General features: G+C 38.0%; 1 protein-coding gene and 1 pseudogene across 2 annotated transcripts; both read left to right on the top strand.

The window, feature by feature from the left end:
* Positions 1-3,468: 3,468 nt before the first annotated feature.
* LOC122899330 (nephrocan) lies at positions 3,469-24,132 on the top strand. Of its 2 annotated transcripts, none has more exons than XM_044236903.1 (3): positions 3,469-3,709; positions 13,029-13,930; positions 23,268-24,132. In XM_044236903.1, the coding sequence occupies exons 1-3, from the start codon at positions 3,521-3,523 to the stop codon at positions 23,713-23,715; spliced, it is 1,539 nt and encodes a 512-aa protein (XP_044092838.1). In that variant the 5' UTR covers positions 3,469-3,520; the 3' UTR covers positions 23,716-24,132. The 2 variants fall into 2 exon arrangements, with proteins under 2 accessions (XP_044092838.1, XP_044092847.1); XM_044236912.1 differs by lacking the exon at positions 3,469-3,709 and adding an exon at positions 10,755-10,834.
* LOC122897669 lies at positions 16,617-16,707 on the top strand (annotated as a pseudogene).
* Positions 24,133-24,243: the final 111 nt, after the last annotated feature.

Below are 24,243 nucleotides of genomic sequence, written 5' to 3'. Positions count from 1 at the left end.
TGTTTAGCTCTTGGTTGATCAGTTTTATAACAGGAATCACAAGCCAGTGCTTACAGACCCATGTCAAGGAAAATTTGGGTTAGTCAGTTTCTTCTCTGGAATTCCGTTTCCTGTCTATAATGGGAACTAGCACTTTGCTTTTAAAAAGTCAAAGAAGACCAATACCCATTGCATTGTATTTATTGCAGGGTTTCTTATCAACAGCACTGACATTTTGGACTTCTTAGTTCTTGGTTGTGGGGCTGTCCTATACATTGTACAGTCTTTAGTATCATCCCTGGCCATTACTCTCTAGATGCCGGTAATACTGCCTATCTTCTCCCCATCACAACCACCTTTTATTGTCATAAAAAAAAAAAAAAAAAAGTCTCCAGACATTGCCCAATTGCCCCTGGCTGAGAACCCTTGGGTTCTAGAAAGGAACAAATGAAGGGAAGCAAGGAGGTGTGATAAAGATCAAAAAACATAAGAAAGCAAATGAGGGAGGATCCTAGCTTGAGAATCTAAACAAAAGACATAAATCTAATTCAATCCAAATTCAAATGCAAATTCAAATTCAATCCAAATTCTTTAAGATTGCAATCTTTCTAGTGCTGAAAGATTTAACATAGATTCTGGACTATATTCTGAACAGTTGCTAGGTGAATCATTTGAGTTTCCATTCTTGAGAAAGACGAGCATGTTTCTTTTTTTTTTTTTTTTTAAGATTTTACTTATTTATTTGACAGAAAGAGATCACAAGTAGGCAGAGAGGCAGGCAGAGAGAGAGGAAGGGAAGCAGGCCCACTGCCGAGCAGAGAGCCCTATGCAGGACTCAATCCCAGAACCCTGAGACCATGACCTGAGCCAAAGGCAGCGGCTTAACCCACTGAGCCACCCAGGAGCCCTTCATGTTTTTTTATTAGGTTTCTCCTTGCCCCGAGAAGACAAGCAATAATGATTAGAGAAGGTGTTGTTCAGTCTTCTCAGAGAAAAGAACAGTATGCCTCACACTTAGTCTTAGGGATCCATAAACCCAAGACCTAAAAACACAAGCTAAAAGTAGGGAATTTTACCCCTGTGGCCCTGCATTAGCACAGGAAGACTCCGAAAGTCTGCAGAAAGCATGCCAGGGGCTGAGCAGGGTGGTAGTTTTGTGGCTGCTTCTTAGCACAACCTAACTGCAGAAGAGCTTGTCATCTCCAGAGCAGGTACAACAAAACAGGTATGTTCTTCAAACACCCAGGCTGTACATTTGTACTCTACTTTCTCCATAGATTGTGGTCTTAATAAGACTTTGCCTTCTACCTAATAAATAAATAAATAAAAGAATTTTCAGCTTCTCTCTAAATAAATAAGCATGGTCTGGGGGAACAAATGGAGCTTTTATTCTTCAAAACATTTTAAAACATTTTATGATCCAAATATTTGTATTTGTAATGTTCAAATCATGAAACAACGTAAAAATCTATCATTTAGTAGTTAATCAAACTGGGACAATACTCTTTTTTAAAAAATATTTATTTATTCATTTATCAGACAGAGATCACAAGTAGGCAGAGAAGCAGGCAGAGAGAGAGGGGAGGAAACAGGTTCCCTGCTGAGCAGAGAGCCCAATGCAGGGCTCGATCCCAGGACCCTGGGATCATGACCTGAGCTGAGGGCAGAGGCTCTAATCCACTGAGCCACCCAGGCGCCCCAGGGACAATACTCTTGATGGGCTATTAGGCATTTAAATTTATATTTATGGAAACTATAAATTCACATGAAAAATATAATAGTGAAAGTGTAGAATATAAAGTTGTATATGAGTATGTTTACAACCTGATAAAATAAAACTGTTTACATTATAAAATAGTAACAGAGATGATGCCAGAATTGCAGGAAAGCTATAGAAATAACATGGAAGAAGAAAATGGTATACAGTGTAATTTCAGGGCTCCTTCAAAGCAAAGCTCATCCTGCGGTGACCAACAGAGGATGCAAAATGGACCTCATCTCTGTGCTGCAAAACAGAAAAATTAGCTGTTGCTGATGGCAGATGATGGCATAGGGTTTGGTAGGCATTTCCTTTTAAGAAACCATGAATTCACTCTTAGTAAGACAGAAGAAAAAAAGATTTTCCATGAGTATTTCTTTTTGTTTTTTTTTAAATTCTAGGCAGAGAAAAGAAACTGGAAAAATGTTTGATTGGCGCACAGGACTAACATTTTTTTTTCCCTTCCTTGCTTCTTTTTTCCCAAATTTTCTTTTATTGAGCATGACTTTCCAATTTGAAGATTCTAAAATCTAAAAAAAAAAAAAATTCTATCACTAGACAAGAAAAATAAATGATCAAGTTTGTTGAAAATCAGGATATTGGTAGAAAAGAAATCCCTTATCATTCCCTATCTCAGATAGTAAAAGAAAACAGAGCTTAAAAAAAAAAATCAGGAAAGAGGAGCAGACAAGTCTTTTGAGAAAAGCACACAGAAATCCTTACTCTGGAAATAGAATGAACTGATTTTTAGAGTAAAGAAACTTTTTTGGCTTCACAATGAAAACTGTAGCAAAGAGAGGTGGGTTGAAGAGCACATCACAAAAGCTTTTCAATATGAGAAAATTTGGAGCAATCCACTCAGGCCAAAAAGCATGGGGAAATTCAGGTCTTCCACCTGGCGGGAGAAAGCTTTGCTATATAATCTTTTGCTTGAAATGCTTTTAAATTCCTCAGCAGGGATGAGCCCAGCAAGTAAAAGAGTCTCAACAAAGGCGTGCCTGGGGCAAATGAAGCCTTCCTTCTGCAGCTGGATTTCAGAACACACAAGTTCCTCTGAAGAAACTAGAGGCCTTTTCTTCCATTACAGATAGATGAAGGTAAGGGACCCATTTTGATGTTTCATTCTCATCTGAGTCAACCATATTTTTGCCATTCAAATTCTTGAATTTGAATTTTGAATGGCAAAAATATTGTCCAAATATGTTAGTTGGGTGGGTAGAATGATAGATGAACCGAACCAGTTCTGTGTGCCTCTAAATCTCTCTTCTTGGTGGCACATTGTTTCCCATAGCAATAAAATGTTACTGGAACAACAATAATAAAGAAAATACCTGCCCATTTCCCCATACTGGTTAATGGGAGTAGAAAACACCTGCCTGTTGCAGGTCTACAAAAATGGTTTTAATACAGGGTCACAGAAAATTCAAAGGTTTACAGCCCACTATAAAACAGCTCTTTGTCTTTTCCCACTAATTCCCTAGTGTCACATTTAACAAAACAAGGAAACTACAGATAGTAGAGGTGTTTGCAGATTAGCCTCCCAAGCCATAAATAACAGAGGGTTTTGCTCACCTACAAATATTAAGGCAGCTTATCAATGTTTAAGCCCTTTGTGATGGTTGCTAACATTTTAACCCAGGCGAATTGAGAATTTTTTTCTTTCCTGTCTTCTTACATTGACAGAGTACACATTCATAAGATTCTATTATCAGATTTCATGGTATAAAGAGTGGGACATCCCCTAAACACTCGCCTGCTGCCTGGGAGGCCTCGTTTGGGAAGATGCATCTGCTTTATGCTTTCCTTGTTTTGCTTTCTCTTAGTGATGGTTTCCATCCCACCTGTCCCAGCAGATGTAGCTGTGATTCCCTGCAGTCAGTGCAATGCTACAGGATAATGGAGGTGCCGTCGGCTCTTCCTTCCACCACCAAGAAGCTCTACATTAGCCACAGCAAAATTCCACACCTTCAGGTAACCATTCCATGCTCAAGTTGCCGCAGTCTTATTTTTTGAGGCAGGGTGAGGGGGGACGGTGGGGCTGGGAGGCTTGATTTAAATGATCAACCCTTAAAAGTGGTGGTTATCAAGTTGGGATCCTTGGACTAACTATCTGCTTGCCCTTTACTCCTGAAAGGGGTATAAGCCTCTGGGTATTTCTTTTTAGAGACTCGATCAAAAACCATCAGAATCTATCATTCATGATGTTTTATTTCCGTTTTTACGTTTGTGAAAGTGTAATTATGTTGTTGCAAAGTACAAGTAAAGAAGTGGCTCTTTCTTAACAAAGAGAGCTTGAGAGCCAATGGCTACTCGCTATCCTTGGAATTGACAATGAGTGCTTTCGGGGGATAAAAAAGGAGTTTTGTTTGTGCCATAGAAAGCAGGTATTCCTGAGAGCATTGTAAGACTATCCAGATGAACCCCAGCATGTGAGAATTATTTGTAGCAGAACTTACACATGTGCCAGACATCAGGGGCTTTGTGGAAACATCTACGGAGGAAATACATGTTTTTGATTTGGCGTGTTATTGCAGTACTTGTTCTATGAACTTTTTTTTTTTTTTTTTAAGATTTTTATTTATTTATTTGACACGGAGAGAGTGAGCGAGACAGAGAGTAAGGGCAAGCAGGAGGAACAGCAGGCAGGGAGAAGCAGGCTCCCTGCTGAGCAGGGAGCCAGATGTGGGGCTTGATCCCAGCATCCTGGGACCATGACCTGAGCTGAAGGGAGATGCTTAACCCACTGAGCCACCCAGGCGCCCCTGTTCTATGAACTTCTAATTTTGACTTTTACATTTATGCCAAGCTAGTCAGAGTGCAAAGAGTGCTATAGATTTTATAATCTATTATAAATCTATTTATAATATAAATATATAAATATTATATATTTATTATATATTATATTATATAATATATAAATCTATAATCTATTATAAAATCTGGCTTTTATAATACAAAGGAATTTGGGTTTTGGCCTTTGATATTTTGGAAGCTATAGAAAGACAAGGGTCCTTATCCTAGCTTTCCCCCTAGCCAGAGATATAATCATCTTAAGCAAACACTTAAAAAAAAAAAAAAAAAAAATCCCTGGGCCTCACTTTCTACCTTTTTGAAGTAAGGAGTTTGGGTTAGATTGGTGATCCCTGACTCTTTTTACCTGGAAAAGTCAATCTGATTTTGTCTTTACCAGTCACTGTTCTTGCCTCCTTGAACCAAATCCCAAAAGAAGGAAATACATCTCTGTGGGACAGGTGCAGAGAGTCCACAGGTGGCTGTAATTTCCCTCCACATAGAGACACCATCCCTTTTCGTCTGCTTAAGAAATTCGAATGTAGATGCACCTAAACACGGAGAGTTTAAAGTATGTGGTATGGTATTGATTTCAAGGCTCAATAAGCAAAATTGCCTACTGGACATGTGGACTCTTCTCCTGTAATCCAGTAGTAAGATGCTTAAATATTTGTTTTGGAGGCCTGAGATGCCCAGAGCTGAAGTGTGAGCTAAGCCCGGTAATGATCCTACACTGCTGCTTCGCAGCCAGGAAGACGAAATTACACCTCTCATCAGATTCATTTACTGAATGAGCGCATTGGTTTATGTTCACTGAATGGCAATACTGCCACTTCCCTGACTTCAACCCAGTTCATGGTCTCTTGGAAGGACAGTTTCAGCAGAGAGGTTGATGAAAGACAGGATTGTTTGGGGAAGGAAATAAAAAGCTCTAAGCAATAAGACATCTCTTTTAGCTGTCATTGGTGAATATGATATATGTTCTACAGAATCAGGTGCCTGTATTCCAAGAAATAAACCTTAGAATATCTTCAGATTAAAGCAATAGAAATTACACACATATGTACACACACATATACATATATATGCACACATACATATACGCACATGCCACATACAAACACACGTGTACACCCTACACATATACATGCAAACGCCTCACAATTTAAAAAGTTTCTATTACTTCTTTATCTAATTTGTGTTTGGGACTACAAATGCTGTGTTTGAGACTGGGGATAAAAGACAAAAAATTCACAGTTCCTGCCCTTGAGACATGACGGCCTTCATTATCCGTTCATCGGTAAAGCTGCCTGCTTGTTGGAGGTGCATGCCATCGGACCGTAGCACTCCTTGTTTCTTCTTCCTTTGTTTCGTACTGTGCCTCAGCCCCTTCCTCCTGGCTTCTGGTCTTCCTTTGCATCCTGAGCCCTGCATCTCCTTGGTGCCACCAGGGTGCAGTGTCCTAGCTCATAAGAATTCCCTGAGCTGATAATAAAGTATCCATCTACATTTCCACTTCACTACAGCCATCTACTTGGTGATATCATAATCATTATACCGAAACTCCTCCACTCAGAAATCTCCATTTCCCCCATTCTCTGATCATTATCTTCCTTGCTTTCAGCTGCCATATTCTGTACTTCTCTTGTCACCTTGTGGAGACTTCTAACCCTACATCAACCCGTTTTTCTCAGATCATTAGTTTACTTCCTATCATCTTCTTTCCCATCCCCTCCTTTTTTTTTTTTGCATCCCCCAAATAAATTATCTCAACACTTATCCCGCAAAGTCTTAGTCTTAAATAATGGTGATCATTTTCTCTTGTTTCTCTTATACCTAGATAGCCTGATGCTGCTGGAGAGGATCACACCACCTCTCTACACATGTGTATGTGTAAGTGTGTGGTTTGGAACATTCACAGATTTGTAGAAATACTGCAAATTTAAGGTCTCTGACCTCATCTGGGTCTTCAGTGTCATCAATCCTTTCAATTCTTCTTGGTCAGGCTTTCCTACCTTCCATCAACATCTTCCAAAACTTCAGTAGAGTTTGGGTTATGTTCTCAATCTCTACTATCCTCATTCTCACCCATGGCTGGCCTGCCATTTTATTGACTAATCCTAACAAAACTCAACTTCTGCTCATTGTGGACTAACTTGTCTCCATTCAGTTCTGCAAACTCTTTCCTCCAGAAAGAGAGGATGAGATCTTCCTTCTTCTGCTCAAGGCAGCGTCCCACTCATCCCCTGGAGTCCATCTTCTTTGCCACCCCCTGAAGCTTGCTTCATCATTCTCCCCACACCCATATCTTCAGTTTCTCTTTCCTTACTAGGGCCTTATTATAGCTTATAAATAGATAGGCCCCTCTCGTTACAATAAAAATAAAATTATTTGGGGGCACCTGAGTGGCTCAGCTGGTTGCATGTTGGACTCTTGATTTTATCTCATGTCATGATCTCAGGATTGTGGGATAAGCCTTGCATTTGGCTCCACATTCAGTGGGGAATCTGCTTGATATTCTCTCTTTCCCTCTCCCTCTCCCCACCACTTAAATAAATAAATAAATCTCAAATAAATAAATAAATGTTTAAAATAAAACAAAATAAAATAATTTTAACTCTCTTTGTCTCTTCCTGCTACTGTCTCTCTTTACTTGCAAAACTCCATAAAAGGATACTCTGTACTTACTGTCTCTAGTTTACCTCCTATTTATTCTTTAATTCACCACTGTCCAAACAGTTAAACAACTATTCCTTCTAAGACATTGGGTCATTCATATTTCTTGAAATTCTTACTCTCTTGCCTTCCATGGCACCACACTTTTATGTCCTCATGATTCCTTTCTGATAGTTCTTTTCTGCCATTTTTGTAGGGTTCTTTTCCTCCCCTGCCCCTTATTTTTTTGGCTTCTCCGGGGAGTCTCGGTCCTCAGCCATGCCATTTCTTACTATGTACAGTCTACTTAGGTGACTTCACTTTATGTAAGTAATGATGGCTCCCATAATTGAATTTCTAATTCATGCCTTCCTCCCATGTTTCAGACTTATCCAGCTCCCTATTGGACCTCTTCATATATGTATATCATCTCAAAATAACATGCCCAAAACTGAAGTCAATCTTTCCCCCTAAACCTGTGGTCTCTTGTCGCTGGCTTCTTTCACTTAAAATAATGCCCTCAAGGTTCATCCATGTTGTAGCATATTTCAGAATTTCCTTCCTTTTAAAGACTAAGTAATATTCCACGTTATGTATATACTACATTTTGTTTATCCATTTGTCAGTTGGTGGACATTTGGGTTGTTTCCTCTTTTTAGATATTATGCTCCAAAGAATATTCATGTACAAGTTTTTGTGTGGACATATATTTTCATCTGCCTTGGGTATATATCTAAAAGTGGGATCTCCGGGTAATATGGTAATTCTGTTTCACATTCTGAGGAACTGCCAGATTGTTTTTCCAAAGTGGCTCCATTGTTTTGTATTCCTAGAGTAATGTATGATGGTTCTGGTTTCTCCACATTCCTGCCAACACTTCTTATCGGTTTTTTTTTGGATCATAACCATCCTAGTGAGTGTCTGTTAGACTCTCACTGTGGTTTGATTGTCTATCACTAGAGATTAATGATGTTGAGCATCTTTTTGTGCACTAAATGACCACTTGATATCTTTTATTGGGAAAATGTCTCTATGAATCCTTTGCCCATTTTTTGGAAATTGGGTTCTTTGTCTTTTCATTTTTGAGTTGTAAGAGTCCTTTGTATTTTCTAAATACAAATCTCCTATCAGATCTATTATTTGAGAAAACGTTCTCCCATTCTATGGTTGTTTGCTGTTGCTGTTGTTAATTTTCTTAATGGCATCCTTTGAAGCACAGGTTTTTAATTTCCAGTAAGTCTCATTGACTATTCTTTGTGTATGTCACTTTAGCTTTTGGTGTCATATCTAAGATAGCTTTTATCAAACCCAAGGTCATGAAAATTTATGGCTATATTTTCTAGTAACAGTTTTACAGTTTTGGCTCCTACCTTTAGAGAACAAATAGGAATGCCTTTAGGGGGTGCCTGGGTGGCTCAGTGGGTTAAGCCGCTGCCTTCGGCTCAGGTCATGATCTCAGGGTCCTGGGATCGAGTCCCGCATCGGGCTCTCTGCTCAGCAGGGAGCCTGCTTCCTCCTCTCTCTCTCTCTGCCTGCCTCTCTGCCTACTTGTGATCTCTCTCTCTGTCAAATAAATAAATAAAAAATCTTAAAAAAAAAAAAAAAAGGAATGCCTTTAGGACGGCAGTCAATTAAAATGATTGTTCTTTACATCTTCAGTAGAAGGAGAAAAGCTACTTCAGATTCCTCCTGGGTAGGAAACATAAACAGACTTGATAACCAAGTGGGAGGATTATGGGCTATTTTTATATTCTCTCCATACTTGCCAGAATTTTAAAATTATTTACAGAGAACAAGTATATTGATGATCAGAAAAAAAGTTCCAATATTGTTTTACTTACTGGCCTGGTGCACACACGTCTGAGCCTCTAACTACAGGGGTATTTCGGTTATCATGTGGACATTGAACCTATAAGCAACCCAAGAAAGGTTTGTGGCCCTCTAATGCTTGTAGCAGGACCCACCCAGAAGAAACTGGAAACAAAGCCTTTCATGAGGAAGCCAGCAGCCCTTGCTTCTCTGGTCTACCTCATTTTACTTTTCTTGCTTCTTTTTCATTTTTTGAATTTTATTATAACTTTTATCTACATATATCTTAGGTTCACTAAACTGTAAAAATGTGTGGCAGGAATTATACTTAGTTAAACTTCCTACACTTAATCATTAACACCAAGCTCTACTTGCCTTGCTTTGTAAGCAACATTGAAAAAACTCACATAGCCTCAAGGTTAGCTCGAGGGCAAAAGCATCTCTTTTTTACATCTCCTGAGCACAGTTTAACTTAGTCCAGGGAAATGGAAAAACTGGTCTAGCAGAATTATTTTCCTTTTTCTGCTCTGTAAATTCAACTGAAAAGTTGAAAATAAGTATCTTCCCCACTGTTTGTGGTGTCAGAATTCTATATTCTTCTGCTAAATGCATGTCATAGGAGTGAGGTTAAAATAAAAATATGTGTGTTGGGATGAGATAAATCTGGGTTGGAGGCTCAATTTTTCCACTTGCTAGCAAGATACACTAAGCCCAGATATTTTATCTCCTCAAGGCTCAGTTTCCCTTTCCGAAAAAGGAATAATCATGCTTACACACAGGACTTTACAAAGATAACCATAGTAAATACTTAGAAAATGGTAGCCATTTTTAAAAGGTTTTATTTTTAAGTAATGTCTACACCCAATGTGGGGCTCCAACTCAAAACCCTGAGATCAAGAGTCGCATGTTCCTCTGACTGAGCCAGCCAGGTGTCCCAAGAAGATGGTAACCATTTTGATTAGTAATAACCCAAAGTAATCTGCATTGACTGACAGAAAGAAAAAAGAAAGGTCTCTATGCTTACTAAAAGAAAATTCCGTTAAGAACATGAACTATGTCAATGGTTTACGCCAGTCTGTACACTTGACGAGTAGAAATGAAGACAAATTGAACCTCTGATACAACACTTTGTCTGGTCCCCAGATAAACAGCCCATTTGGATCCATGTTACCCCTCATACTTGCTGCATACTCAGCAATCTTTTAGGGTTTGTAGTCACTCAGACAAAAGTGGAACTATTAATAGCACCAAGTTCTTATGGAAGAATAGCAGTCTTAGAAGTGAAGATCTATGTCTAGAGTCTTTTCTAACTTTATATGCAAGAAAGGTTAGAAAGGGCACTTAGAAATGAAAAGTATATTAAAGAACAGTCTTGGGCAGGTCTTTTCATTTTTGGTGGGGAGGCTGAAATTCTTCATCCCTTTAATGGGATATTTGAATTAGATAATCTCCAAAATTTCTGCTTTTCTAAATCTCTATGATTTATGTCTAGATTTTGTCTTTTTTGAAAAACATTAATTGTAGACCAGATGCAAGAGAAAATGGTAAGTTGAGGAAGAAAGAGTTTAGCGTTAAGAGTTCAGTCTGTTTAGAGTTCAGCAGACCTTGTTGAAATTCTCAACTCTTTTAAGTTTGATGTTAGCAAACTTGGCAGGGTTATTAGAAGAATTAATGATAGTGTACTGTTAATAAACAAAATTCAACTGAGTACCTTGGAAGATCTAATAAGTAAGCTATTCATGAATCAGGCAACATCTCCTCTAGCAGACAGAGCTATGGTCCCAGAAGCTGTTATCCAATGGGAGGATTTTAGGGTAGAGCAAGGGAGTTACTGAGAAAACAGTAAGTAAGGATGGTTTCAGGTCGGGTCAAGCTCCTTTTGAGAATAAGGGAAGGGCAGGGTTTTTATAATGATGATTATGTCACTAATGCTGATCAGGAAATTTCAGGTTGACTGTTAAAGTTCACATTCTTAAGAGAGGTTAAAACTGTAATTAAGTCTTTGCTGTCATGGGTGGGGAGAAATGACTCCATTTGGGATTTGTGTGTGGGGGGGGTTGATTTGTTTTGTTTTGTTTTTAACAAAAAGCACTTGGCACCTGTAGATAGTCAACAAATGCAAGGAAAAAATACTATTAATATTGGGACTAGGACTAACTAACACATTTGACTAATCATTAAGAGAAGATCATGTGTTAGCAGCAATGTACAAATCAAGGCAGCTGCCAAAGCTTTTATGATTAAAAACATCTGTTTAAGGAAATTTTAACATGAGATTCTTCCAATGGAGTATCATCTTAGGAGAAGCTTTAAAATATACCATAATTCACATCACATGTCCTCCTAGGATATAAGTACCTTGAATAAATATGTGGTGCAAAATTAACCTGCCTTGAATGTGATAATCATGCATTGGTATTACAGAAGGGCTCAACTGCATAATTAAGTCAAACATTCAAAAACTGGATAGTAAGACATAAAACTGTGCATTGGAAAAAAAATGTTTAAAGACTTTATTTATTTATTTATTTGTTTATTTGAGAGAGAGAGAGAATGAGAGAGAGCACACAAGCAGGGGGAGTGGCAGAGAAAGAGGGAGAAGAAAGGTCTCTGGGGAGCAGGGAGCCCAAGTTGGCTGGATGCTCGGACCCTGGTATCATGACCTGAGCTGAAGGCAGACGCTAAACCGTCTGAGCCGCCCAGGCACACTGTGCATTGAAAATTTTAGCTCAGTTGAATTCTAAACCAGACTGAAAATTTTGAGAATCTTTATCAAGCTGAAGAAAACCTGGAACAATTCCTCTTTCTGCCTAGAGATGATCTTACTCTAAGAACTAAATACCAAGGATTACGTCATCCTGGAGAAGACCTAGATGGCAAGTAGGAGGTTGACAGATATGCGGAAGGATAGGAGTGCTTGAACTTGCAACCCATGGAGAAAGTATATCAGATTTGATCATTTCTAAAATCTAAGAGAAGAGTAGATTAGGTCTGGGATATATGCCAAATGGAATCTTTGCTCTCAGACATGGAGACACGTGTATCCTGTTTGTTTCTTCCTGGATCTTTTTCATCGGTGAAGTGCAAATTGAGGGGTAGGGAAGAGGGAGGCTAGGCTAGTTTTACTAACTATAATATAGTTGAGAATGTTTCTCTGATAGGCCCATCTTAGTGATAGCAGTGTCTAGGATACTTAAAATTTTTACTTTTAATGCTTAAAAAAATTTTTAATGTAATTTATAACATTAAAAAATCATCTAAACAATGAAAAATGAAGACAGCAATTTCCAGATCATTCCCATTCTGGGCTATTGTAAGATGATGCCACAAAGAGCATCCTATTGTACAAATCACTGTGCAACTTGTAAGCACTTCTGGCTAGAAATAAACTTGCTGGGTCAGAGACTACATAGCAAAATCTGGCTAATATTATGTCTACCAATACTGTATGAATGTCCTAATGTATATTTGATATTTTAGACTGTTAGCAAGCATAAATAAAAAATAGTCGGGACCTGGGGCGCCAGGCTGGCTCAGTCAGTGGATCATACAACTCTTGATCTCAGGATTGTGAGTTGGAGCCCCAGGTTGGGTGTAAAGACTACTTAAAAATAAAATCTTAAAAAAAAATAGTTATGGGGCACCTTGCTGGCTCAGTCAGTTAAGCAGCTGCCTTCAGCTTAGGTCATGATCCAGGGTCCTAGGATTGAGCCCCGTATCATGTTCACTGCTCAGCAGGGAATCTGCTTCTCCCTCTTCTTCCCCCACTGCCACTTCCCCTGCTCATGCTCTCAATCTCTCTCAATCTCTCTCTCTCTTTCTCTGAAATAAACTTTAAAAAGTCAGGACCTGAGTTTCCATCCTTTTCCAAGAGATTTTTTAAATTTAAAATTTTATTTAAATTTTAAACAGATCTTGAAGAGAAATCTGAAACATCATTAGTATTAAATGATAATGTGTAGAGTATTCCCCCCACACACAATAATCTTAATTTACTGCTTTTTCTCTTTGTGACCTATCCCTGACTTTTTTGCAGATGTCCAGCTTCACCCGAATGTTGGCTTTGGAAGATTTTATTCTGTTGGCTAGTGGAACAGAGTCAGTAGAAAACGACACTTTCAAAACTCTGAGTAACTTGAAGACCTTGGAACTCTGGAAAAATAAGTTAAGACAAGTCCCCAGGATTCTCCCTGTCAGTCTTGAAGTGTTAAAACTAAATGATAATTCAATATATGTCCTACATGGATCCGATTTTGAAGGACTGAAGAAATTAAAAATCCTTGAACTTAAAAACAATCTGATCTCTTCTCTGTCTCCCACCACACTCTCCTCTCTTGTCAGTTTGCAGAGTTTGGTGTTAGATGACAACAATATTGAATCTGTAGCTGGACCGCTGGCACTTCCCCACCTGAAACGCATGAGCATGGAGAATAACAGACTCCATCTTATACCAGCCAACTTCTTCATGTCTCTCCAGTCTTTGCAATTTCTCAGCTTCAGTGGTAACTTTCTGACTGAAATTCCTATTAATCTGCCCAAATCTCTGCTTTCTTTAAAAATGGAGAGGAACCAGCTCAAAGTGGTAAGTTTTCGAGATATGAAACACTTGGAGCATCTCTCCCATCTTTATCTGTCAGAAAATTCACTCTCCTCCATTGACGGGGCACAGATACTTGCCAATTTAACTACTCTTGAGCTGTCCCAAAATCAGGTTCGAATGTTGCCCCTCAGACTACCAGCAAAACTACAAAAACTTGACATTAGCAATAATCTGATTCAGAGAGTTACAGCGCAAGACTTCCAGGACCTGCGAGACTTGAAACACTTGTTTCTGGACAACAACATTGTTAGCTTGTTCGAAGCTGGAGCCCTGCAGATGTGTTCCCAGCTCTCCAACCTGGCCTTGGAGCAGAACCTGCTGTTGTCTATACCTCTGAGGTGAGTGGGAGTTATTATTTGTGGTGACTACTTTAAATGTTTTCTGAAAATCGGGGCAATGAAGCACATTAGACAAGCAAGAAAAAAAAACTAGAACAAACATAAATTTGCTCAAGGGTGCCCGAGAGCTCAAAGGTAGAGACTGTAGACAGAGTTTTGGAATCTCCAGCTCTCTAACTAAATCCTGCACCCACTTAATTTTTCTTGCCTGTTGGATAAGACACCGGCAAGTGAGATCTATGTTGAAAATAGGCAATGCTGCTTTGGCGAAGTATGCTATTACACGTAATATGGGGATCTTCCTTATAAAAGATCTTGGTTTTAAAATATGTGTTTTTAAGTATGTGGCCTGGGACCAGCAACAGGGAGACTGGGTGCTTTGCCACTAGCAAAACAAGGTTATGAGAAAGAAACAAAGGGGATATGTAGTAAGATATTTACATTTTTAACAGCATTGAAATAGCAATTACGAAAAAAAAAATCACAAGTGAATAATCTAATCTTGTATTTATTTTGAATTATATATTTGGAGGCCTCATATGCTTCTCAGCACTGAGATCTTTAAAGGACTTAAATGTGGCTCTGCTTATTTCTCTGTCTACCTGTGGGTATGCAAGCCCATTTGTGTTGGTCTCACCTTGCGTTTTTGGTTGTCTCTCTCATAAACACATGTGCACATACACACCCTCATACTCTGACACTTAATTTCTCTTTCCAAATATCCCTCCCTCTGTGCCCAACCTCCTGTCCTGTTTCCTCACCCAGTCATAACTGATAATTAATGTACATGTTGACATTAACTTATCCTTTTTTAGGTAAACTTTATTCCATGTTCTACATGTATGAAATAGGTAAATTTAAAAATGGTAGAAGGAGAAAGCTCTATTATTCTCCTAGAAAAAGAATATGGTTAATTATACATGATTATCAGTGGATTCATTTTCCTTTGGGTGCTTTATAGGAAAAAAAAAGTCCCCTTGCTCTGTTGATTATCATTATCAAATTGCTCATAAATAACATACCAACTTCTGGCTTCTTTAGAGTCCTGTGGCACTCGATTTACTTATTTTCATTTTGTTATCAATGAGAAAGGGAAAAATTATCTTTGCTATGCACAGATGTTCATTTTTTCTAGTTGAAAAAAAAAAGATATTTTATTATACAGCATGGTAACTGTAACCCAATGCAAAACACCAGAAAGTAATTTTTATAATGGAAATTAGTATTTTAAAATATATATTGAGGGTTATTTGAAATTAATCAATTTTTAATGCATAATCATGTGCGTACAAATAATGCATTTTACTAGGCCCTTGGGATACATCAGTGCAGTAAAAAATAAAACTTCTTGTTCTATACAGCTTAAATTCCAGCAGGGAAGTAGTAATAAGAAACAGAATGTATAAGTATATAACACTGAGATGATGTTTGGAGTTATAGTTAGCAACAACAAAAAAGGGCAGGCTTACAGGTTCAGGAGCGTGGGCATGGCTGGTTGCAATTTTAAATAGGGTAAGCATGGTAACTCTCATGAAAATGTAAACTTTGAGCAAAAACTGGAAGGAGGTGAGAGATTTAGCTGTGAAGCTGTTTGGCGGGGGAAGTGTTCTAGACAGAACAGCCAATACAAAGACCCTAAGGCAAAAAACATGCAGTGTATTAGGATTCTAATACTTGATATTTCAATAATTTCTCTATTATGTTTCAAGTCTTATTTTCTATCACTATATACCCCCACTCCAAGAAAAAAAAATCATGTATAGAATAAAAACTCCTAAAACAGGTTGGGAAGTGACTGTTGTCATCAAGGATTCTCAGTGGGCTGTGAGAGCCTTGGCAAAATTGTGAAGGCAGGGGACTGCTCTATTCAGATGGCTTTTAGAAAGCATTTGGTTGAGTAATCCTGCTAAGTTTAATGAGTGAAAAGTAGCTTAATTATTTACTCCTGCCAGGGCATTTGTGTGTTTTAATAAGTGACTACAGAAAGCACAATGCTTTTGCCCAATGGACTGTATAATAGAATTGCAAGCCTGAGCTAGCCATGATTCTCAAATCTGACTCCATGTTACAATTATCTGGAGAACTCTGAAAGGAGCATACTTATGCCCAGGCCTCACTTCAAACTAATTAAAGCAGACACTCCAGGATTTGTGCCCAGGCATCAGTATTTCTGAAAAGCTCCCGGATGAATTTAATGCGCAGCTGGTTTAGAGAAGTAATGAGCAAGAACAATGAGCGAGGGACAGGAGATGAGTGTGGGCTTTTCCTATGAGGCTTAAATTAAGCAACACAACTGTCTGTTCAGTCAAAGAACTTGGCCAGCTATGAGAGCAATGTGTTCTTTGTAGAAAGTGATTTTTAAATTCCTCATCAAACCCCCCTCCCACGTCCCAGCTTTTCTTTGACTTGGAAAATGGGAATGGCCCAGAAAGGTTTTTCCTTGATTTTCCTCCCAAAGAGCATTAAAACTCAATACTGTTTTTAAATTTTTGATTGGTAGAACTTTTATTTATGAACTTAAAACAATATACTCTTATTTGCACGGGTCTTATTCATGCACAAAATTGTACTTTAAAATACAGATTCCTATTAAGAAACTATAAACACAGGCAACCTATCCATTGCCAGTTGCTTACCTAACTTGTTTCTAGTTGCTGTGTATCCTACCACAAATCACAAATCCCTTGTGCTCGCTTCGGCAGCACATATACTAAAATTGGAACGATACAGAGAAGATTAGCATGGCCCCTGCGCAAGGATGACAAATCCCTTTTTCTGCCTACCGTCCTCCAGTTTAGATTTCACAAAGGAAATAATAGTAGATGGTTGTAGGTACACATACATTCAAATATCTACTACATTTGCCTCAATATATGAATTGAGATAGAAAATAATACCTAGTATTAAGTACTGACTAACCCAACAGTGAATTTATATCCGTGTGTTATTCCCCATTACTTCTTACAACAATCCTGTGAAAGTAGGTACACTTCTTAACTACTATTTTATGGACTAGAACATTTAAGTATCAAGGAGGTATCAAGAGACTTCTCATAATCAGATCATCAGTAAGTAGGAGAGTCCAGATTAAACACAACAGCTTAACTGCAGAGCCAGGGAATTTTTAAAAAATTAATTTCTTTTTTTATTAACATAGAATATATTATTTATTTCAGGGGTACAGGTCTGTGATTCATCGGTCTTACACAATTCACAGCACTCCCCGAAGCACACACCCTCCCCAATGTCCACCCCATCCCTCCCACACCCCTCCACTCCTGTAACACATATATTGTTGAAAGAAACTAATGGGCTGGAGGAGATTATGCTGAGTGAAATAAGTCAGGCAGAGAGTCAATTATCATATGGTTTCACTTACTTGTGGAGCATAAGGAATAATGTGGAGGACATTAGGAGAAGGAAAGGAGAAGTGAATTGGGGAAAATCAGAGGGGGAGACCAAGCATGAGAGACTGTGGACTCTGAGGGTTTTGGAGGGGAAGGGGTGGGGTTTGGGTGAACCTAGGGGTGGGTATTAAGGAGGGCACGTATTGCATGGAGCACTGGGTGTGGTGCGTAAACCATAAATCTTAGAACACTGAAAAAATAAAATTAAAAAAAAAAAAAAAGAAAAGAAACTAACAGAGCCAGGGAATTTTAGCCACCACATGATCACCTGCCCCTGAGATGTACTCTGCTATAAACAATACACTAGACCCACTTAAAAACTTAGAACACCTAAGACCTGGGTCTCACTTTTGCTGTTTCATTCTTATTTTACCAATCTGCAATTCGGCGAACAAGATAAGTTACATCATCTTATCTTTATTCACAATTTGGATAATTCAAATCCAGAATAGCTTTCTACAACCTACCGCAGGCATAACATTTTATCTTACTTACGCTCCCATGCCATCTACTGGTAACATTGGATACCTCTTTTTACACTAAAAAGCGACAGACTCAAAGAAAAAATAGCATTTTTAGAAGCTGGTTTGTCTTAAAATCAGGGATACCTTTCTCTATAAATCACTCAAAAGACAAATTATGTCAAAGCCATAAGTGACTGCCCTAATTTCACAAAACCAGGATATTAGTGATTTCGCTTACAGTGTCATTTTGGTTATAATGCTCATCAAAACACAAAAGAAAAAAAAACACAAAAGAAAAATAAAAGGAAGAACAGGTACACATTTTGACTCTGCAGCCTAGAACTGATCATCATATTTGTTTAAAAGGAAACTTGGCTTTCTCATTTTCATTAGCTAACGTTTATTATGTGATTTCTGTGTACTGGGCACCTTCATCTATAAGGTGGACAATCAGAAGCTTTAAGCTAAATAACTTACCTGAAGTCGCGTGGCCAAAGTTAGATCTCGAGTTTTAATTAGTAGACAACTCTTGGTTTACTTTACCATATCTTTTTTCTGTTGTTCTCCCTTAACTTTCAAGGGTGACAGAAACTTGCTTCCCGCCACATCATCTGTAAACAGTCCATCTTTCCTTGGGAAAAAAAAAAAAAAAAAGAAGCTATACGTAAGATTTTTCTGTATAACTTTTAGGGATTTACCTTATATCAGTTGGTACGTGCACAAAATTACATTTTCCTGGGGACTGACTTCAAACTAAATTTAGCAGATTATTAAAATGTATGAAGTGATTTGCCCTGGTAAATTAATCCACTTTTTAAAAAATATTTTTAAAGATTTTATTTATTTATTTGACAGAGATCACAAGTAGGCAGAGAGGCAGGTAGAGAGAGTGAGAGGGAAGCAGGATCCCCGCTGAGCAGAGAGCCCAATGCGGGACTCGATCCCAGGACCTTGAGATCATGACCTGAGCCGAAGGCAGCGGCTTAAACCACTGAGCCACCCAGGTGCCCCAATTAATCCACTTTTTAAGGTAAATTTTATTCCAACCAAGAAGAAGTCACTTTAAATAAATAAGACTATAGAATACTCCAAAGCATAGGGGCTACTGGGTGACTCTGTGGGTTAAGCCTCTGCCTTCAGCTCGGGTCATGATCCCAGGGTCCTGGGACTGAGCCCTGCATTGGGCTTTCTGCTCAGCAGGGAGCCTGCTTTCTCCACTCTCTCCCTCTGCCTGCCTCTCTGCCTACTTGTGATCTCTGTCAAGTAAATAAATAAAATCTTTAAAAAAATACTCAAAAGCATAAATACATACATATGTATATGTGGTGTATAGCTTAGGATACACTGTAAAGTATGACTGGGACAACAACAATAAATTTCACTAACTGCCGAAAGACATCAGTGCATTCACACTCTATGAAAATAGCATCCAGATGGTATTTCAAGGGCCCTTTTTTTTTTTTTCTATAAAACTTTTCCCCTTCTTGGGACGCCTGGGTGGCTCAGTTGGTTAAGCAGCTGCCTTCGGCTCAGGTCATGATCCTAGCGTCCTTGGATCGAGTCCCACATCGGGCTCCTTGCTCGGCAGGGAGCCTGCCTCTCCCTCTGCCTCTGCCTGCCTCTCTGTCTGCCTGTGCTCGCTCTCTCTCCCTCTCTCTCTGACAAATAAATAGAGAAAATCTTTAAAAAAAAAAAAAAAAAAACTTTTCCCCTTCTTATCTTCAGAAACAGAATGACACTTAATATGGGGTTGTTGAGTAGCAGGAAAATGTTCAGGTTCACAATTGTGATTCTTTTTAAATTTTTATCAATAGGCATTAGCATGACATTTTTCAAATTGGTATCCACAGGTAAAAAAAAACAAAGTTTTTTCCTAATTATAAAGCAGTGCCCATTCAAGGTTGAAAACTTTGGGTGCTGACAAATGAGAAAGCATCGATAATTGCTCAACTACAGCTCATGTCTAGATATAATTTGTTTTCATATTCTTGGGATCATTCAGTTTTGTTTTCTATTTAACACCATAGAGGATTGTTCTTTCCCTTTCCCACTTTTTCCAAGTATTACAATGGACCCAAGGGATCTTACTTTATTCAGTGTGTTACAGTCACTTAAAGTTGCTAGTCTCTTTTGATTCTCAAGTTGTTCCAGATTTGTCTATTGAGATCCCTTCTAAGCTGGTCCCTCTGTTCATGAGACACGAATTTATTAGTTCTCTTTTTTAAAAATTGTCATAAAATGTACATAAAATTTACTTAACTGTTTTTAACCGTACAATGCCATATTGTTAAATCCCTTCATATTGTTGTGCAATTGTTCTCTGGGACTTTTTTCATTTTGCAAAACTGAAACTCCACATTCATTAAACAACTCCTCATTTCCTCCTCCCACAGCCCCTGACAACAACTATTATACTTTCTGTTTCTATGAATTTGACTATTCTAGATATGTCATGTAAGTGGAATTATAGTAGTTGTCTTTTTTTGTGACAGCTTTTTTCACTTAGCACAATGTCTCCAAGGTTTATTCATATTGTAGCATGTACCAGAATTTCCTTCCTTTTTAAAGCTAAATATTGCATGGTACATACATATTTTATCTTGCTTATCCATTCACCCATCAATGGACACTCAGATTGCTTCCACATTTCAGCTCTTGTGAATTCAATATGGGTATACAACATGTAAATATTGTATAATATTATTTAATACATAAATAGCTCTTTGAGACCAATCATGCTTCCAGTTCTTCTATGTATATACTCAGAATGGAATCGCTAGATCATGTGGTCATTCTATATTTAATTTTGGGGGGAAGCACCTCATATTGTTTTCCATAGTGCTGGCGCCATTTTACATTCCCATTGACGGCACACCAGGCTTCCAATTTCTCCACATCGTCCTCAACACTTTTTATTTTCTGGATTTTTAATAGCAGCTATCCTGATGGATGTCCCATTAATCTTTGAACATGCTATTGCATTCTGGTTCAGACGTTCTGGCTTACCTTGCCCCAGACATGGAATCAGTCATTTCTCTAAGAAGCCTTGCTTCTTTTAAGTGGGAACTGGAATCCTGAAATTAAGATCTGGGTGCTCAGTGTGCTTAGGCTATTGGAATAGCATTGGTATCAGGGTGTAATATTACTTCGAGATCCTTCCAGTATGCACAACTAGAAAATATATTTTTAAAGTGATGAATTCACATTAATACCTCTAGTTCATATTTAACATTAGAGGGTTTTTCTTATTTTATATTTGTATCTTTTCTTTTACAATGAAATCTTGGTTCTTAATGATATGAATATATTTACTTGCTTCATTAAAAAAAGGTTTCAAAACTTCATTACTAACAGCAGTATGAATAATAAACACGGTAAGAGAAATTTCCTTGCAGATCCTTTTGTCCTTAATGTCTAAGGCTTAGATATATCCATGAAGGATATTCAGTCCGAGTACTTTTTCTTTCTTTTATGTGGTTATATACCAACATCATCATTTGATTGATTAATTAGATATGCTTGTTTCTGTTTGTGCTCAATTTTAGGGCTTGATTCTGTTTTACCGTTTTCATTTTGTGAACATGTAAAACATTAACGTGATTCAAAATTAAAACCATATGCATACACTTCCTATAAGTAACCATTTTTATTCACTTCTGGGTTATCGTTCTTTTTTTTAATCCAACATAAGCAAATATGTGTACGTATATTCTCATTTCCCTCTTACACAAAAACCGATAGACTATACATCCTATTGCACTTCCTACTTTTTTCCCTTTAACAATACTTTCTGGAAATAATTTTATGACAGTTCTTAGGGATGAGTCCCTTTCTTTTTTAGGACTGCATAGTAGCTTTTTAACTTTGTACTGGGTTGTTTCCAGTCTTTTGCTATTATAAATAATACCATAATAATTGCCCATATGCAATTTTATATTTATTGAGTCATATCTTCAGAGTATAGTCTTCGAAGTGAAATGGTTGGGTGGTAGGGTAAATGCACTAGTTATTTCATTAGGCTTTGCTAAATTCTCCTCCATAGGAGCTATGCCATTTTAGTGTCTGACCAAGTGATGTATGAGAATGCCTGTCTCTTCACAGCATTGTCCACAGAATGTATAGCTAAGGATTAAGTTTTGTTTTTTTTTTTAAATTTTTTAACCAGTCTGGTAGGTGAGAAATGGCATCTCTGTGTGGTTTTATTTTTTCATTTCTCTATTCTGAGTATGTTTGAAGACTTAAGGGCTTTGCTTTCCTGTTTATGTGGACTTCCATTCATGCCTTTTGCCCATTTTTAAGTCTCATTTTAAAACCTTTTCTTCTCACCTTTTTTTTTAAGATTGTATTTATTTATTTATTTGAGAGAGAGAATGAGAGATAGAGCATGAGAAGGGGGAGGATCAGAGAGAGAAGCAGATTCCCCATGGGGTTGGGAGCCTGATGTGGGACTTGATCCGGGGACTCCGGGATCATGACCTGAGCTGAAGGCAGTCGCTCAACCAACTGACCCACCCAGGTGCCCCCTCTTCTCACCTTTTAAGAGTCCTTTACATATTAGGGAGATTAGCTTTTTGGGTTATAAGTTGCATATATTTCCCCCAGTTTATCATTTATCTTTTGACTTTTCTTATGTCTTTTGCCATACACAATTTTTTGTGTGTGAAAAAAGATCATTTGATTCACTGATCTTTTATAGCTTCTGGATTTTCAAGTCATAGTTAGAAAAGCTTTCTCCTAGAATTAGGATTTTAAAAAATTTTTAAATACATGATTTTTGTTGTCACATAATAATCTATTATCTCTTAATATCCAAATTAGTGGGCATTAGTCTTTATCCTTTTTTCTGGTGTAAATATAATTAAATATGTGACAAACATATTTGTAAATAACTCTTTGTTTGCTTCTACTATTTCCTAGGTTGAAAGGCATGATGTTATTTAGATTTGATATGTGTTACTAAATTATTTCCAAGGTGGTACCAAGTTACACTTCCAGCAACAGAGTTTAAGTTCTTACCTCCAACACCTTCAGGAGCAATACATTTTAAAATTTAAAACCAAAACCATGTTCTAATTTCATACATAAAACATTGCATCATTTTTTTCGTTGCTTTTATATTCATGAAGAACCATACCTTTTCGTGTTTTTATTCCATACTTTTACTTCTCCTATACGTTACGGACTCATGGTCTTTGCCACATAAAAATTGGCAATGTTTTTTCTTATCGATTTGTTTACCTGATCCTGTTTGACAAGACAAGAAATGAGAGAGTCTTATGGCTAGGAACAAGAACACTCTGAGGATTAGAAGACAAGACCTATGAGAAAGGTTAAAGACCTATACAGAAGACTTAATTTTTCAAAACGTAGCTTGTTTTCTAGCTTCCACCAGGACACAACGGTACAGAAAAGGCTGGTGTTGCTTATTCTGAGTTCCTCTCCCCTCCTGTTTCCATGCTTTTGCAGGCTTCCGGGGACCTTAGCCAGGCTGGACCTAAAAGGCAATGCCATCCAGGATATTGCTGAGAGGGAGCTCAAGGATCTGAAGAAACTTCAGGTTCTAAACCTTAGGAACAACAGGATTTCTGCCTTAGACCTCAAAGTCTTGGAGGGGTTGCCTCGCCTCAGACACCTGTATCTGGATGGAAATCCGTGGAATTGCACCTGCAGTCTCATAAGAGCGAGGGAGATCCTGAAGGCCAAGGGCACAGATGTGAGGGGAGGACAATGTGCTGCACCAGCTGAACGACAAGGGGAGAGCTGGATGTCCTCCAAAAAGATCATGAGACAGTGTGAGCATCACTTACATCTGACGGAGAAAAACAAAGAGACCAAAAAGAAACCAAAACCAGAAGAGCACTCCAGCATCAGAATCAACATTGATGATGATGATGATGATTATGAAATAGATTAAGTATGAGCTTTGTTTACAGTTTAGAAAAAGGTTTTCTTAAAATAGACTTCATTTTAGAGCAGTTTTAGGTTCACAGCAAAACTGAGAGCACGATATAAAAATTTCCCATATGTCTCCTACTTCCACACATGCATGACCTCCCTGATCTCTGCATTCCCCTTCAGAGCAGGACATTTATTACAATTGAAGAACCCGCATGGACACATCATCACCACCTAAAGTCCATAGTTGGCACCTGGGTTCGCTCCTGGTGGTGTGCATTCTGGGAATTTGGACAAATGTATGATGACATATATCTATGACTGTATTATCACACAAAGTAGTTTCACTGCTTTAAAAATGCTCTGCATTCCAGGAAAAGTTTTATAGTGTTCCGTCTCTTAAGCAGAAATAGTCAATAAATTTAGATATGTAGGACTCTTTTTGTAAGTTGCTGTTTTGTTTTTTTCTAAAAATGAACTGAGAGTTAAGGTAAGTTGAGGTGGGGAAGGAAAGGGAAAGGGACAGTGGTAAAAAGATGTGAGATTC

The sequence above is a fragment of the Neovison vison genome, chromosome 1 (assembly GCF_020171115.1).
Source record: "Neovison vison isolate M4711 chromosome 1, ASM_NN_V1, whole genome shotgun sequence".
NCBI classification, from domain to species: domain Eukaryota; kingdom Metazoa; phylum Chordata; class Mammalia; order Carnivora; family Mustelidae; genus Neogale; species Neogale vison.
This window is presented reverse-complemented; position numbering and strand designations above follow the sequence as displayed.

Bases quoted from the DNA above. Each gene is read 5' to 3' on its own strand.
- LOC122899330 (XM_044236903.1), top strand. From the start codon at position 3,521: ATGCATCTGCTTTATGCTTTCCTTGTTTTGCTTTCTCTTAGTGATGGT. The intron at 3,710-13,028 runs GTAACCATTCCA...ACTTTTTTGCAG, and splicing joins GCAAAATTCCACACCTTCAG to ATGTCCAGCTTCACCCGAAT. The intron at 13,931-23,267 runs GTGAGTGGGAGT...ATGCTTTTGCAG, and splicing joins CTGTTGTCTATACCTCTGAG to GCTTCCGGGGACCTTAGCCA.